Below are 17055 nucleotides of genomic sequence, written 5' to 3'. Positions count from 1 at the left end.
CATTTCGCATGGAGGGAGATTTCCCCAAATCGATGGTCTATGACTTGGCATCGGAGTTGCGTTGCAACCTCGAGATCAAGAGTCTTCAACTCATCCTGAAGTACATAGACGAGGGCCTCGAGAGGATCGTACGTCGAACTCGCGTAGTTCCTCCACCTGCAGCGAACGCCGGTGGCAATCCCAAGCTTCCCCCGCCTGTAAAGCCTACCACTCCTCCGCCCCCTCAGCCGACCACGCCTCAGGCGACGCGCAAGCCTTCTCCGCCAGCGAACACCCCACCCCTGTCAACCCGCTCTACTCCGTCGACCGACAGCTCGCCGCGCACACCTACAACGCCGGACCTCCCGCCACCCCTGCCGCCCAAGGATGACAAGTACCTCGCGCCCGCCCCCGCCGAGTCGAAGCGCGCCTCCTACTGCAGCCTCCCCGAGGAAACATTGCCCGCGAGCACTCAGCCGCGCGTACTGTCTGCCAAGAGCAACATGAAGGCTGTTCTTGGCAATCTCTTCCCTCCGAAGCCGAGCTGCCAGCTGCCTGCCCGGCGCGCAGAGGCCCATGTGCCCGTTTCCGTTCCGCCTGGGATTTCCACTGCGAAAACCCCCAACCCTCCCCGCGGACCGAGGAAGGTACCGCCCCCCGCCAACCCCGCGGCATCCAAGCCCGCTACTTCCAAGCCCGTCAACATCTCTCGCACCGCCGGAGATTCGCACTTCGCCTCCAGTGCTCCTTCGAAGACTCCCGTCTACAAGCTCCCACCTCCCCCGCAGCCCCCTAAGCTCCGGGTGGCAGTCACGCCCCCCACCCCGAGCCATCTCCCCAACTCGACACCCTCCACACTGCACATGCCTGACCGCGATCGCCGCGGCGAGAACGCGCCAGTTTCCAGTCAGGTCCAGCAGGTCCCTCCCGTAAGTTTCCCAGCCTCTTCCACCACCGGGCTCAAACTGATGTCCAGAGCAACTCCGCTCCCGTCCGCCAGTCCGTTGCGTCGAGCCACGCTCCGCAGGAGAAGACGGAGCGCGCCCGCCCCACCTCGTACATTCACTCACAGCCCAAGCCCTCCACTCAAGCCGAGGCTCCGCCCCGTCCCGCCGCCAATGCGCGCACCCCTCCCGCCGCCAATGCGCGCACCCCTCCCGCCGCCAATGCGGATGCAAGGCCTGCACCTTCCGCCCGTGAGGAGAAGCAGTACACCCAGCCCGCCCCGGGTGCCGGCCCCTACTACGTCCCCCCTGCGCGGGAGTGGTACTGCCCCCGCTTCGACCCACACGCCGACCTGTCCCCCTCAGCCGCCATCTGGCTCTCTCCCCCGGCCGAGGACGAGAATCTCCCCCACTACACATCTGGCCACCCCGTCCAGAGCACCGATGGCGAGCCCCTCCAGCATGCGTATCCGCTGCGGAACGGAGTGACGTATATCACGGTCCCGCCCCTGCCGAACGGTAGGGCTCATGCTGGTATGCCGTCGTACACCTTCCGCGTGGCGGTGGAGCTCGTCGCGGCCGAGAACCCGGATGACCCGTCGCACGCGTGGCACCGCGACCAGCTCGCCTCACACTACCCTCCCCACTCATGGGCTCCCCAGCCGAACTTCTAGACGGCCCAAGGCAAGAAGCGAAGGTCACCTACCTGCATACTCTCAACACACAAAGACCACCCCGCATGCCCTCCCCCTCGTGACGGGCCAGTGGCAACTTGCATATTCCTCGATGTAGCACTCTCAGAAATAGTTCAATTACAATAGCATGAATCTTATGGGTCCTCCTAAACTGTGCCTTGCAATTGTCTCTATGTTTTCAGGTGGCGAAAGCTACCCAAACCTGAAAGGTGCTAGTTCTCAATGCGAAAGCGATGACCAAGATGCCTTGTGCGATGACTCCTGGGGCCCCGCATACCAGCTATCTGTGGCACAGTGTGCCTGGGCAGCGAGGACGGACAATGCACCACCAGAGATCAGAGGCTAGATCACTCGAAAGTTGTGGAGCGGCGATGAGTCGGGCCTCGCTGACGTCTGGAGCGAGCTCGCACACCAACTCCCATACCTAGTATACCCTTGTCCCACCAGCATCCCTGGCATTGGTACGTCTGCTCGCTTCACACACTGGCTTGCCCACCCCCGCCATGTTCACCCTGCTTGCGATACTAACCAGGTGGAGACGGTATCTTAGCTTCCAATACGTTACGTCTCATTCTCGTAAGAGGGGCTGGGACGCCTGCCCATCGTCCGCATGTATGCTCCTGATCGCTCTTTTGGGGGGTGGTGGCACCGTCACCGTAGAGGTGGTCTTTTACTGAATTGGTTGCATGCATGTAGTGTTCTTGAATAGCGTTTTGATGGGCCAATGTGAAATGTGGGGTGATGCCGAGGCGCTGAGAGGTAGTGCGGTGCTGATTGACGGACGGTTGGCGCGTGCTGTGTGCAGTGTGTCTCTCATTCTCAGCCTCCCACGGGGACCAACAATGGTAATTGGAGTGCAAAGCTCAAACATCAATTCAGACCAATCACAACAAACGTCCCTGAATCCCTTTATGAATGCCACTTGCGCTTAGTGCTTATGGCATTCACCACACGTCGCCTCGCTCCCTTCACGTTGCTCAACTGAACCCACATTTCGTATTGTCTATATTAATACCTACCGCAAAAGCATCTCCTCCCACACCATATTCCACCACCCTCAGCATGGTGTACGCCCTCGACCCCCTTCCCGTCTTCGTGGTCCCTTTCCCCTGGCCAGACCCACCGCCGACCCACAATGAATTCATCTACGCCACCAAGCCGACAAAGCGCTTCAAGCTCATCGAGACTCGGATCGCCACCTCCCTGCGCAGTGTCGAAGGTTCGTTTATAACCACCTTTAAGTTCGCCAGTGGCAAGACTCTCAAGCGAGAGGACCTCATCCAGACATACCTCCGTCTGGTAGACGTGTCCGATAGCGCCAATGCAGCATACGAGTGCATCTCTGAAGCAATCAAAGAATGCCCCCGACCCTCGTGCCAGGCGCGTTTGCTGCGCCGTCGGCTTCACTGTGTCATCGAAGACCTCGAGCCCCGCCGGGAGCAACTCCACGGTCTCCTCACCTGCCTCGCAAGCTGGGAGGCTGTCGCTCTCACGCCGACAGCGTTCATTTATCCGTGGGCCAGCCCCGACGACCCCCGTGGAGACCTCGACTACAGTTCCTTTATCGAGGTGACCTCCGCCCGGAGAGATCTTCTCCCCACAAGCTCATACATGGAAACCGTCAACGAAGGGACAAACCTCGCCAACATGCTCAAGGGCCACCGCACGCTCCCGGAACACCAGCAGCTAATGAATGTCCCACCCGCTCACACCCCGCAGGAGATCTTGGAGAACTACGGGATAATCTGGGGTTCATACACCGCTCCCAAGAGGACCATTTACGAGCGGATCGAAAGGGTTTTTCACCGACCATGAACTCCATCGCACGTGGAGCACTTATCCCGCAAAGCGGGGCTGATTTTGGGCCATCAACGTTGACAGCGGGACGAAGGTTGGGTTAGATTGGTGTGGACCCGACACGCAGTGGCAATAGCCGGCGCCGAGTGGAGAGGGTAGCGGTGGTCCCAGCCCCCACACCGAGTGGTGCGAATGGAACTGCCTTCGTGAAGAATCTGTGTGTGTCCTGGGACTGAGAAGAATCCGCTCTGTGTGTTTGTAGCATATGAGGTGCATCTATTTTCGGGGGTTTTGTGCTTTTGCCCACAGCTTCAGTACCAGCCACCCAAACAAACCGCACTGACATGTCCCACCCATCCCACCCCTCGCCGGCCGAACATGAATTACTGAGCACATCCATCTCATCTTTGACCCATGCTCTACGCCACTCGCAGACATCAATCTCGTCAACAACACCCCCTTGAGCACATTGAACCCGACAGGTCCCACCCATTCTACCATTCATTCTTCATCCCCAACACAACATTCTCTCCTCTCGGAACCTAACTCCATACCCCCGCCTCAATTCTCCCTCCAGAATCCGCATCGCCTTCTTCCTTTCGTGATGATCCTTGACGACCCGTACACCGAGCCAGAGTACGTAGACAGGCGCCCTGGTGGAGACGAGCGCGTGCGACGCATCTTTCGCTGGAGAGCGGAGCTCCCGCGCGGTACCACCACGCCATCACCCGCCCGGCGCATGCTGTTCAGCCCCATGGCCAAACAACACGAAGACTCCATCCACACCCCAACTCCCAACTCCTGGAGCAGGATCAACAGCCCTGGTGTCTCCGTCAAGGCCAAGACACACGAAGACTTCCTCAAGACGCCCAAACCTGCTGCCACCCACCGTACAGAGGTGTTCGATACAACTGTAACCTACGTCCTCTCGAAGCGCAGGGCCTATGTCACCTCCTTCAGGCTTCCCCACGGCACGATCTTCCGTGACGACATTGAAAACTCGTATCGCATGATCCAAGACCTCGCCGAGCGCTCGTCGCGCCTATACGACGCGCTTTCTCCTTTCGAAGAACACGACGACGCACGCCTCCTCACCGCCCAGCTCGGGAAGGAGATCGACAAGTGGGTGGCACACAAGTTCAGCCTCGAGCTCGCCATGGCCACCATTGCGCAGGCCGAGACGAGCGGCCATCCGCCTATTATTGGGGACTTCATGGACCTCCAGGCTTACAAGAGGAACGTCGCAAAGGTCGAGCGGGCGCCACTGGAGCTCGCGCTCCGCATCGCGCAGCACCGCCCCTCGACCTCGCACCCATTCATTTCCTACACCCAACTCAATAAGGTGGCCGAGATAATCGCCGCGGCTGAAGGGCTTGTGTTGGAACTCGCCCTCATGGGCATGGACGAGGCTCCCGCTTCAGGCAGCAGCCAGGTTGGCGATGGCGACAGCTTCTCCGACGACAGCGGTAAGAAGCACTCCCTTCTTCAACGGCTTTTGGGTTTCGGATGGGGTAATTAGAGCCGATGATAGGTATGAGAAAGAGGACGTTTTTACATGTTGTTATAGATATTGAGTACATGCATGTTTTGCAGCTCCTCCTCCGACATGATCGTCTTTTCGAAAGCGGCGCCATCCACTGACCTTGAAACTGTGGGCATGGAAGCATGCATCCGAAAGTATCAACGGAGGCAAACATCCGCCCTGCACTTGCTGCTCTCCTCGCATCCATGCTCCTCAACTGTCGCAGCATCCATCCCTCACTCTTCGGTCGTTTATGGATCCACCATGGGCCGACTTAAGCACTGTGAGGGCTCACCGAGTCTCACATCCTCGTTCTCAGCGCCCTCGCTTGACGCCCCATTTCATGCGGCGCGCAAGCCCCTCCCAACCTCACGGTGGGAAGCAGTCGGCCCCTTCCCCGCCGGCATGCGCGAGCATCCGCTCATGACCTCGCCTCTAGCCGCATTTTGCGGCCGCTTCTCTCCGTCGGGCCCACTCGCAGACCCCGATATTGCCTTCGCCCGAGCACCCTATGGCGAGGGCGACTGGCCGAGCGAGCTTCCCACGGGCGGACGCGCCGGTTGGGCGAATTTCGAGGAGAAGGAAGGCGTGGTCGAGATCATGTATCCCGACGTGCGGTGGGTTCTGCTCTGAGGCTCCGATGGAGCTGATGGCAGCTGGGGCCAGCTCCGCGCCGACCACGGCTGGGCTGCACTGCAGTATTCCGCTCAGCTGCGGACGCGGATCACAGTCCCCTCGGGCCATGGTGCGCTGACGCGTCTCCTCGTGGACGCGACACAGGTCGTCGAGTACGCGTTTGTGGCGGCTTCTCAACATGAGACGCCGAGGTGGTATAATGGCGACGTGTACGGCTTTGGCGGTACTCCCTCTGGTACGGCGTGTACCGAGGAGGGGGGGCCATCCAACTATGCCCGGTCAATCGCCTTGCCTCCCGGAGAGTACGTCTTTCTTGCGCGCGTCCTGTACGAGTGCCGCATGTTCGGTGATACAGGCAAGCATCCACCCGCCATCAAGCTCGGGCTGCATGTATATCTCGATCGCACCCCTCTCCGGCCCCATGCCACGGCCACCCTCCTACCTGGCCTCACCGTCGTTCCGGATATACTGAATGGTTGGGCGATGGGCCGCTGGATGAGCGTCACTGTGCGTGTGGCTCCACTCAACTCGTCCGCATCGACAGGTGCCCAAAACGGTACCGTTGAGGTGCAAGGAGCGGCGTTTGGCAACGGCCTGACCATTGGCACCAGGAGGAGTGTGCGCATTGTGCCCGGACAGACGCGCTCCATCCCGCTGCTGATTGCGCAGTTGGAGCCTTCGGACGCACGGGACATTGAAGTCATACTTACCTTCACCCAAGGCGAGAAGGAGTGGCAGATGGAGACCCGTGTGCCACTCAAGCACGTCTTGTTGCGCGACAGCGTGCCAGTGACGATGACGTTCCCTGTCTCCACTGATTCCCCATCTCTCGTCTCGGCCGCTGTCGTGCTCCCACCCGCATGTCACAACTCATCCTCCGAGGCCAACCTCCCGCCCGTTCTTCTCGCACTGCATGGTGCTGGCGTTCCCACGCCATCTGACGAATGGATTGATGCCATGCCCCGCCTGCCGGGGATGTGGGCCGTTCTGCCCTCCGGCCGCACGGAATGGGGGGAGGACTGGCATGGCGGCAGCATGAGCGATGCCTGGGTAGCGCGCAACGCGCTGAGCTCGTTGCTCAGCCTTGTCGGCCACACTGTGTCCGACGAAACAGTGCTGATCGGACATAGCAACGGCGGGCAAGGTGTGTGGCACCTGGCGGCGCGATATCCCGACCGCGTTCGTGGTGTCATCGCGGTGGCGGGCTATACCAAGATCCAAGACTATGTGCCCTACACGGAGTCCACGGGCGCGCACTACGCGGACCCAGCGCTGCAAGGTATTCTATCCGCCGCCCTCGCGCCATACAGCAACGACCTATATCTCTCCAACCTCGCGAGTATTCCTGTGCTCGCGGTACATGGCGCGGACGACGACAACGTTCCCCCGCGCCACGGCCGGGCACAGATGGCTATCCTGTCGGGGTTCCTTGGGGCGGCGTCCCCGACCGACGTGCGATTCGTGGAGGTACCGCACGTCGGGCACATGTGGGACGGCGTACTCCGCCATCCGGCAATCCTTGACTTCCTGAAGTGCCTCCCGCGCAGAAAGACCACCGAAGAGGTGCGTGCGGCTGGCTTCATCCTAGCCACAGCCAACCCCGACGAAACAGGTGCCAAGGCCGGCATCCGCATCGCCGAGCTCGCCGTTCCGGGCCGCCTCGCGCGACTTGAAGTGAACGTGAGGGAACGGCACCAATATGATCCGACACACTTCCAGCTGCACGGGACGAACGTGCGCAGCATCGATATTGCGTATCACGGCAGTGCAGTGACCCAAAGATTCAAGTGGTCCAAGAGAACCAAGACCTTCGTCCAACTCCAACAAGCGACTGCGCTACGACCGGCGAGCACGACCCGCGCTTACGGTCCCTTGATGCGGCTCCTCGACTCTCACGGCCCCCTGACTCTCGTCCTCGGAAGAGAGTGCAGTGAGCGCACGCGCGGCATCGCGCGAGCGTACGCGCACGATCTGCGCATGTATCACCGTCTGGACGCGGCGCTGATGGACGACGATGAGGCGCTGCGCGCCGTTGCGGATCGCTCGATCGGCGCGGGCAGCATCGTCATTCTCGGCGAGCCGACGGAGAACCGCTTCGCGGCATGGATGCTTGTCCAGGATCACATCCCCGTGTCGTTCCCTACAAGGGGGTTGCTGATGATCGAAGACCGCATCGTCTGGGAGAGCGGCACGGGTGGGCTTTTGTACAGACAAGCATGGCTGACGCCAGGCATCATCACACTGTGTCCGCACCCGACATATGCCGCTGCGCTGGCCTGCCTGGTTGCGGGTACTGATGAGCTCGGTCTCGAACTTGCAGCACGCCTCCTCCCCCTCCGCACGGGCGTGCCGGTGCCAGACTGGGCGGTTGTGTCGCCCCGCATGAGGTGGATGGCGGCCGGGGGCTTGATTGGTGCGGGATTCTGGGGGCCGGACTGGGGATGGAGTGAGAGCATGAGTTGGATGGACCGGGAGTAGGTTAAGACGGGTTAGAGAGTTGTACTATCTGAGGTGAACTGAAAGCGAGACTGTTAGTTCCGATGTTGTGTGGCATGACCTACCTGGGGTGTTCGGGAGGAGTAAGAGTGTAGGTCAGGCATGCTCTCAGCTTGTCAGACAGTCTCGGCCATCCTCGCGCTGAAGCCGAGTCACGAAACATGCATAATGAGTGGTGTTTTGTCGCTACCGCAGACGGATGCCGAAGAAGCGCGTGCGCTCGGGCACGGCGCCAGCCACCACACCGGCGTCCGACACGGCGCCGTCGACTGTGTCGGCCACGGCGTGTCCCGCAGCCTGCAGGTGGCCCTTGACGTCGCCTCCGGCCTTCTGGGCGTGGTGCACGACCGCGTCTCCCGCATCATGCACCTGCTGCGCGGCGGTGCCGAGCTTGCTCCTCACCTCGTTCTTGACGCTCTGCGCATCCGCACGCGCATGCTCGACGGCATCGACGACGGCCTCCACCACCCGCTCCTTGTCTTGCACGGCATCCGTGAGGACGCGGTTGACGCCACGCTCGGCGGCGGCCGCGACCGCGACTTCGGCGGCGCGCAGCGTCTCGGCTTCCTTAGCGGTAGCTGCCTCAAGCCCCTGCTTGAGGGGCGCGACGTCGTCGACGCGCAGCCCCTCCGAGCTGGCGGTGCGCGCGATCGCCGACGCCTTCGCCAGCCGCTCGCGCAGGTCGTCCGAGACCTCGAGCTCCTCCTCCTTCATCAGGAGGCTGTCGTACGCGTAGATCCCGAGGCCGAAGACGAAGAGCGTCGCGCCGATCAGGATGCGCTGGTTCGGCGAGAGCGCTGGTGTGAGTCCCGTCAGCCATCGCACTCACACCGGAAGCTGTCCATGAAGCCCTTACTCCGGTCTGTCTTGGGCCCGTTCGGCCCCGGCTGGGCGGCGGGGCGGGCGTCGGGCTCGCGCCGCCGGATGTCCTCCCATGCGCGCGCCTCGGATCCCGCGCCCGGCACCGCCTGCCAGTCCGTAGGGGGTACCTTGCCCGCAGGGCTTGACGGGGCCTCGGGGGCCGCGGAGGCCTCAGGCGCGTCGTCGTGCCCCGTCTCCGGCGCATTCGCCCACTGTTGCGGCGGGAGGCGGCCGGCCTTGGTGGGCTGCTTGGCCATGTGCTGCGCCCAGGTTGGGACGCCCTTGGGCGCGCGGAGGAGGCGGCGGGTGGCGTACATTGCGCGGAGGGAGGAGAAGACGGAAAGAAGGACGAAGCGGTCGAGCAGGTTGGCGGTAGGGTGGGAGGGAGAGGGCAGAGACTGGCGTTAGGTAAAGCCCGCGGCTGGAGAGACTGACTTGATGTTTGGGTTGAAGTCCGTTGAAGTGGTCGAAGTGATGGTGGCGAGATGGCGGTGGAGGGTGGTGCTGGCGGAGAAATGACGCACAGGCGGCCAGGCCAGTTGGATTGCGGGAGCTGACGTCGGTCAGGTCATTTTTGGACTGAACACGGCTTTCTCAAGGCCGTTAAAGACCACGGAGCGGAAAGCAAATGTGGCAGGCCCGCGGCGAGTGGCGTGACATGTACCCAACGTTCATGCCTAGCACTTGTACGGTCCATCGCCTTCATGGGTTTGCCTGCCTGCATTGTTCATGACGCTACGTGGATCGCCCATGACGTGCCCAACCCCCCTGCCACCTCTCAACCGAGCATTCCGCGACATTACTCTGGTGCGCGGTGCCTTGGTTGCGTTCACTATGAGCCTGCTGGCTCGAGCCTTTTTCTGTGCGACATCCACCGTCCTCACCAATCCCCCGCCTCTCGATGGATGCATCACATACACGAGACGGCCCAGTATAGTGTATATACGCGATAAAAGAAAACAAACCGGTAAGCCTCGCGAGACACTACGCATTATTCAATGTACAACCGACCTTTTAAAGAATCACGCAGCTGCCGCAGCAGCCCGGAGCATCATCCTCCTGAGGCCTCTCTGCGGGGCGGCCGCCAGCAATGCCAGTCTGGGTCTTGCCTGGGGCAGCGGGAATAGCACCCTGTTGGGGACCCGTCTCCTGCACGTCAGCAAACAAGTTCTGCACGCGCGCTCGACGACCGCAAGTCATCACCGCTTTCACTCACACGCTGGTACCGCCGGATGGCGCGAACAACGGCCACGAACGCGTCGTCAACATTGACACGCTGCTTTGCAGAGGTCTCAATGCACTGCGCACCGAAACGCGTGGCGAGCTCACGACCCTCATGCGGCTGAACTTGGCGCTCATACTCGAGGTCGCACTTGTTTGCGACAACCACGACGGGGAAGTAGTCTCTGTCCTTGACCTGGGAAATGTCAGCTTGCGAACCCTATGTCGCCAAGTCGATAAACACTCACGCGCAGGATCTGCTGGTGGAACGTCGACACTTCCTCAAACGACGAACGCGACGTGATCGAGTACACCAGAAGGAAGCCCTCGCCTGGAAGCGTCAGCTCTCATTCCTCGTACACTCAGCGATCAAAGCTCCAACTTACCCGTCCGCATGTACTGCTCCCTCATAGCGCCGTACTCCTCCTGGCCTGCAGTGTCGAGAACATCGAGGAGTGCGACCTCCTCGTCAATGATGCACTGCTTGCGGTAGGAGTCCTCAATGGTAGGGTCGTACCTAGAGTAAGCGGGTGGGCGCGCGCGACATGGCTCAGAGCGGCATGGAAACGTACTCGTCGACGAAATGTGACTGAATGAACTGGATGGTAAGAGCCGACTTGCCGACACCTGGGTGGCGTTAGTCATGTCAATGTGCGGGTGAAGGATGTCTCGGGGACGTGTGTCGGGGAAGGAAAGGAATGTACGAGGGAGCGGGTTCGTGCCATCGACACGGATCGCAAAGGGTGAAGTGGGTGGGGGGGGGGAGGTAAAGATGGCGCCTACGCTTGCCAGAGAGATCTCACGGCCATCGTGACCTATCGGATGCTCCGACTGGAGAGCCTCTGGGGACGCACGGGGATTGTGTATGCGATGCTCCCCTCCAACATGGCCAGAATCGCGTCACCTTCCCCGGGTTGCAGCCACCGGCGCGCTTGGTAGCACGCCGAGAACTGCCCGTCGCGCGCACCGAAAGCCCGCTCTGCAGCGGCCGCAAACATGCACGCCGAGACAACGCGGCTCGAGTAAGGTGCGCACGGACTCCTCGATGCGAAGGTGGAACAATCGCGCCTCCCAACCTTCTTCCCCACCTCACCCTGCGCCCTGCAGCGCCAACGGTTTCCCCAGCAGACAGCGCCGCCCACTCGTTTTGCCTTGATGACTTTGTCGGCTGGCATGTTCGGAAGAGATCGCGACACTCACCACCACCGCCGACGACGACGAGCCTGTACTCGCGAATAAACTGAGCCTGTTTGTGTGAGCGCGGGGCATTTCAAAGGGAAGGCGCATGTGGTGGTTGGAGAGGGTGCCAGCGACGACAGAAAGACATACCTTGGACATTGGAGAAAAGATGGGATGGAGAATGAGAGACGATGAGGAGGATGATCAGAGGAGCGAGTGTGGGTTTGTGGGTTGGGTGATTGGGAATGGGTGTAGGTGGGGGTGGTCGGACGAGGAAATCGAGGACCGTGCTGTAGCGCGCTGTGGGATGGATTAGAGGTGCACAGAAGCGATGTGCGATCGGGCGACGAGCGATGTAGTTGGGGAATGGCCGTCGAGGTTGAGCAAGGAGAGTGCTAGTGGAATGCGATGGCGCGATGACGAGCGAGTGAGTGGGGGGGAGGGGGAGTCTGAAGGTCGAAGACGAGTTGATGGAGCTCTTTGTTTGTAATAGAGTAAGTAAGAGATGATGCCAATGAGAGTGATGGCAGGAGGGGGAGGAGAGGGAAGGAGTGAGAGGAGGTTGACGATGTTGAAAGAGAAGGAAGGAGAGAGAGTGAGAGAGTGAGAGAGTGAGAGACACGCGGGAACAACTCACTTCCGCCCAGCACCTCCTTCCTGACTATGGCGTTTTCGTTGTTAGGGCCCGGTTCACCGTGCAGGGTATCCAGGGTGGACGAGTCTTGTTAGGTTTCTGGCAACGGCTTGACAGGCACAAAAGCCAAGGCCTGGCCTCCACCCAAAGTGGTTGGTCTTTGACTCCAATTTGATCCCGCTATAGCCTCGACCCTAACAAGCACAAACCTTTCCTTTTGATGCTTTCAACTGGCCAACCGGATGGTCATCTGTCGACTACTCAACTCGTTGCTGGTCTGTGCGTCCTTCTTCACTTGCTCCAATTCACTCTTTCCCATCTGAGATGTCGCTCTATGCCCTCCATGCCCTCCGCTCGACGCTCATCGTCGACTCAAGACGTCTTCGTATCATCTCTTTCTCTCTCAGTCTCATCTCTAACCTTGACAACTACTACTCTCGCATCCCAACTGACCCCATGGACCACCTCATCCCTCCAACCCCCCCCCACTTCCCTCCCCCCCCCCCCCCCCCCCCCCGCATCAAAGCTTCCTTCAACCGCTCACCCTGCACCTCTCCCATACTCGTACCTCAGTGGCGGTGGCGTCACGCCATGACCTGTTCCAACGTCTCGGGGCGTCGAGCGCACTGGTATCGACAGTCCGCAACACCAAAATGACGGATCTAGCACGATCGAGCGGAGCGGCAAGGAAAAGTGGCCCAGTGGACGGCACAGTAGCGGAGCGCGGCTAACCTTCCTCGCCTCAAGCCGCCACCCAGCCGCATCTACGCCTGACGGAGTTGGGATGCGGGACAATGCTTGCCGCCGGGCCTACCTTTGTGCACTATCTGCCAAGCGTTACAGGTGTGCGCCACCAGCCCCGGAAAGGGGATATCTATGTAGCCCACTGCATCCGCAAGAGTCAGCGGCCTACCACACTGAGATGGCGACACACTAGGGACGGGCTATCGCGGGCATGCTTCCCATTCCCCCCCACCCCACCCCCCGCCCGCGCCAGCATGCTCACCATTACAGTCTCTTTCGAAAGCTCCGAGGACAGCAGCATATTCTCAGGGTGAGAAGTGTTACGGCGCCACCCGACGCCACCTGACCCGGCCCAATTGTGTCCACATTCGACATGGACGCGTCGGGATCAGCCCCGTCATATCGGTAGCTCATTACCTCCCGTCCGAGGGCCGAGAGGCGTGAGGGCCCACCGCGGCCCTCGTGCCGTGGCTTCAGATGGCCCAGGTGTGGCGATGTGGCGATGACGCATGATCGGGTCTTGTGGATCTCGCCATCTTTGAGCCACGAGGTCGCGGAATGGCGCGGCGTGCAGTGGTTGGAAAGTAAAAAAAAAAATCGCGCATATCTGTTCGACTGACACCAACGCATTCCTCACGCATGCATGCCTGCAGGACGGGCGGCGTAACGCTCCCTGGCCAAACCTTCTCCGACGACGCGGTCTGCGCCGGCGCGCTGGACGCGCCGTCGCCGGTCAAACCTCGACATTCGCCGCGACGCCTCCATCGGCGCCTTCCCCGCCTTCCTTCATTGGGCGAGGAATTGGGGTGCGCAAAACTGGTGACTAACCATTCTCTACGGCCCCACACGACGCAAAGCTGCTGATGGCGGATGCTGGCGGCGGCATGGCATTCCCGCCGACAGTGGCTTTGGCGCTGGAGATCGGTTGAACGCCGTCATCGGCGTCGCCGATCGGCTCGGAGATGAGCCACCGACGCCGTGTGATCGGAAGATCAAGCGGGCGGTGCGTGGCGAGGCTGACACAAACGAGGGATGGAGGAGGTGAGTGGTGAGATCGGCGCCCAAAACTCTCCTCGCTGGCCCGCTAGACATCGGGCCTGTCGGGGGTGGCTCGGGCTGGCTGAACGGGCTTTCTCACGCCCACTTCACCACATGGTACCAAGCGCCGGAAGGAACGTGCTCAGGTATCAGGCATCGGCATGCAACATGCAAGCATGTACAATTGTCACGGATGAGACACGTCGTGAGTTGCGGACGTCAACGTGGGACACTCAGGAGAGGCCGCGATGAATTGTTTGGAGCGGCAAACGGAGCGCGGTGGGCTGCGGATGCGTGTTATGCCGGAGCTGGAACTTGACACGCTGACGAGTGTTTCATGCCCTGGCCTGCGGGTGGCGGATGGCGGATGCGGATCGCGGCTGTTCTAGGCTGATTCGACTGCGGTCGCAGCGCTCTCCACGCCATCGTGGGGCATCGTGGAGCGGCTGATGCAAGATGCAGTGCTGAACTACTTGAGCGATTGACGGTCTTCTTCTCTCAGCGCTCTCTTCTCTTCTTTCAGCGCTCACCTCATGACCAGCGCTCACCGGACCATCGTGGTCTCTTTTAGCGGTCATCGCAAACCGCTCAGGCAAGTTCATGATACATACACTGACTTCTACCAGTCTACAGGGTCAAGGCGCTACTTCTTCGGCGGTGTGGTGTGGCCTGGGCCGACGGTGTCGCGGCTGTTATCACTGACCAGCTGGTCCATCTTGAGACCCTCGACGCCCGGCTCCTCGTTCTTGCCGAGGAGCTTGGCCTGTGTCTGGCGCGCAAACTCTGCGCTCTCTTCACGCGTGAAGCCGGGCACGGAGCCGCGGATCTCGGGCGACGCCTCGGCGAGCGCAAACGGGTTGAAGTCGTACTTCTGGTCGAGGTTTGCCAGTGAGTGGTTCACGAAGCGGTGCGTCGCCTCGTCGGCGCGCACGGCGCGGATGACGTCGAGCAGCGTCGCGTCCGCTGGCATGCGCCAGTAGTCGATGGCGATCTGGGGCGCGGGCTTGTTCTTCCACTCGGGCACGAGCCCGCTCTCCACGTCCTGGATGCAGTGTGTGTATGTGCGCACGGCCTCTTCTTCGAGGGCGCCGACGAAGCGGTGCGCCGTCTTCGGGGCTACGAGGTAGGTGAGGAAGAAGACGTTCCAGAACACGCCTTGCGCCGCGAGGACGAGCGCGCGCGTGAGCCATGTCGGCTGCGACACGGTGAGGAAGGTGAGGAGGTGCATGCGCTCGTTCTCGGCCTCCTCCAGCAGCGTGTGGATCCAGCCCCCGTCGCGCCGCATCAGCCGCAGCGAGCGCAGGTGCCGCAGCGTGCCCGCCACCATGCCTGGCACGCCGGCGATGCTCTCGAGCAGGATGATGCGCAGGAGCCACTGCTTGTCCGTGAGGATATCCCGCTTCGCGCGCAGCTCAGCGACGGGGATGGGCTTCTGCTCCAGCACCTCCTTCGGGATCTCCTTGGCTACATAGCCGGTGAAGAAGTCGAAGGAACGGCGGAGGAGCTTGACGACGCCATGTGCGAGCTTGTCGCCCACCGTCTCGGGAGGCCGGTCCACGACCTTGACGCTGTCAAGCTCTTTGGCGCTGTACATGGGCTGAGTGAGCGTCCACGAGCCTTGGGACGAGGCGAGTGGGTCGGCTTGTGCGTCGCGCGCCGGGTCTGATGTCAGCGGCGTGGTGCGGTGTGAATGGGAACGGAGTGGAGACGGTGGGAACGAGGGTGGAGACTACGAAAAGGGTAGGCATGATGCTGATGATGATGACACCGGAGCATTCTAGTGCATCCGCTGATTATGATACTCACTGACGTGGAATCCGCCTTCGGTGCCAGGCCCGGCGCCGCCGACAACTATGGTCCCCTCTTCGCGCTGGGCGACATCGGGGCGCAGCGCATTGGTCGTCGGGAAGGAGGCAGAGTGGGCGGTGCGGAGGTCGGCGGGGCGCGCGCCGTGCTTGAGTCCCGTGTGCGTCTGGTCTGCGGGAGGAATAGCGAGGGTGTTCATGAGAGTTGAGTGTGCGCGGCCGGCAGCGACGGCCGCGAGGGTCGCACTCGTGCTCGCTGGGGCGAGGGGTGCGGGGCGCGGGCGCACTTCGATGGCGGAGGCGGACGTGGACTGCAGCGAGCGGATGGCGAGGGAGGGAGTGGGGATGGGGTGGGGGAGGGATGGGAGGCGCGCGCGCAGCGACGACGTCGCGCGCACGCTAGACGGTGCTAGGCGGGATGCTGAGAGGAGCGACATGTTGATTGTCTGTGGTTGGTGATCCGTGGCGAGGTCGCCGCGTCTTATAGCTCGAAGAACCCGGGAGGAGCCGGCGTCAGCCAAAGATGTCAGAGCATCAAAACATGACAGATGAGATGGAGGCTGACGCGCCCGCGCGAAGCAAGTCACCGGGTCGCACTCGCCGGCGTGCTCCGTGACTCACCGTAACGGAATGGCGATGACGTCTGTCGTGGTATTCGAGTTGGCCGGCCTTGCGACTCGGCCCCTGGCAAGTCCTTGCCGCCGGCATCCTCAGGTCCTCCATTCAGCCCTCTCCGCTTGCGTCCCCACTGCTATGCTATCGTCTCATTCATCGACTCATCCACCTCCATCCCCATCAATTGCATTGCATGCATCAACTCGTCGCGCAGGTTGCCGCTGTTCCGCGGTTTCCCGCCCCGCTGGACGCTGACCGCTGACCGCTGCAAGAAGCAAGCGCAGGCGGAGGCGCACGCGGAACCGAACCGAATCGGTCACGGGGGTCGGGAGGAAACGGATCGTCGTGCTCGGGAGTCCACGCTCATCTGGCACAGGCGGTAATCTGTAATGCCTATCTGGTATGCGGCATGCATGACTCAGGTTGCGCTTCGGAGACACATGTGGCGATGCATGCAGACACGATTTGGTTTGATTGTCGCAGAGGTGAAGGATGAACGAGTAGCACAGGCGTACGGGCGGTGGGGGAATTATCTAGAGTGGTTGTTGGGAGGAGTATGGCATCCGAGACCGCCACTCTTCGCCACAGTCCCCACAGACGTCCTAGCAAACCTCAGCGTTGCTGAGTGTACCCGCCGTCCGCATCGTGCTGAACGGCGAAGTGAGCCCAGTTCTGAACAGCATTCCCCTCTATTCGGAAGCTGCTCCGCTGATTACTGACGGCCAAAGTAATCGCCTGTTCCGTCACGGATAACAGATAGGCATTGCATCACAGATGCGGAGATACTCTCTGTGTCAGCCTCGGGGTATGAGCGGCGGTGTCTGCTCGGGGTCGGGGTCGGGGTCGGGGTCGGGGCCGGGTCAATGGTGCGCATCCGTCTCCTTCCGTA

General features: G+C 61.3%; 5 protein-coding genes across 5 annotated transcripts; 3 read left to right on the top strand and 2 right to left on the bottom strand.

Moving 5' to 3' along the window:
• Positions 1–2680: 2680 nt before the first annotated feature.
• COLE_02178 (uncharacterized protein) lies at positions 2681–3433 on the top strand (the record flags this gene model as incomplete). Its single annotated transcript, XM_018422943.2, has 1 exon — positions 2681–3433. One exon carries the CDS (start codon positions 2681–2683, stop codon positions 3431–3433), a length of 753 nt encoding a protein of 250 aa, XP_018279521.1.
• A 586-nt stretch (positions 3434–4019) lies between these two features.
• On the top strand, positions 4020–4934 carry COLE_02177 (uncharacterized protein; the record flags this gene model as incomplete). The annotated part of the gene is made up of 1 exon (XM_018425328.1): positions 4020–4934. The coding sequence occupies one exon, from the start codon at positions 4020–4022 to the stop codon at positions 4932–4934; it is 915 nt and encodes a 304-aa protein (XP_018279522.1).
• Positions 4935–5201: 267 nt separating this feature from the next.
• On the top strand, positions 5202–8051 carry COLE_02176 (uncharacterized protein; the record flags this gene model as incomplete). Its single annotated transcript, XM_018422944.2, has 3 exons — positions 5202–5554; positions 5594–7767; positions 7804–8051. The coding sequence occupies 3 exons, from the start codon at positions 5202–5204 to the stop codon at positions 8049–8051; spliced, it is 2775 nt and encodes a 924-aa protein (XP_018279523.1).
• A 204-nt stretch (positions 8052–8255) lies between these two features.
• Positions 8256–9247, bottom strand: COLE_02175 (uncharacterized protein; the record flags this gene model as incomplete). Its single annotated transcript, XM_018427357.2, has 2 exons — positions 8256–8866; positions 8899–9247. The coding sequence occupies 2 exons, from the start codon at positions 9245–9247 to the stop codon at positions 8256–8258; spliced, it is 960 nt and encodes a 319-aa protein (XP_018279524.1).
• A 4796-nt stretch (positions 9248–14043) lies between these two features.
• COLE_02174 (uncharacterized protein) lies at positions 14044–15340 on the bottom strand (the record flags this gene model as incomplete). The annotated part of the gene is made up of 2 exons (XM_018424969.2): positions 14044–14238; positions 14477–15340. The coding sequence occupies 2 exons, from the start codon at positions 15338–15340 to the stop codon at positions 14044–14046; spliced, it is 1059 nt and encodes a 352-aa protein (XP_018279526.2).
• Between the last annotated feature and the right edge of the window lie 1715 nt (positions 15341–17055).

Source organism: Cutaneotrichosporon oleaginosum (genome assembly GCF_008065305.1).
Source record: "Cutaneotrichosporon oleaginosum strain ATCC 20508 chromosome Unknown ATCC20508_contig02, whole genome shotgun sequence".
Lineage (NCBI taxonomy): Eukaryota > Fungi > Basidiomycota > Tremellomycetes > Trichosporonales > Trichosporonaceae > Cutaneotrichosporon > Cutaneotrichosporon oleaginosum.
Note: the sequence above shows the minus strand (reverse complement) of the source record. Positions and strands in the feature narration are given on the sequence as shown.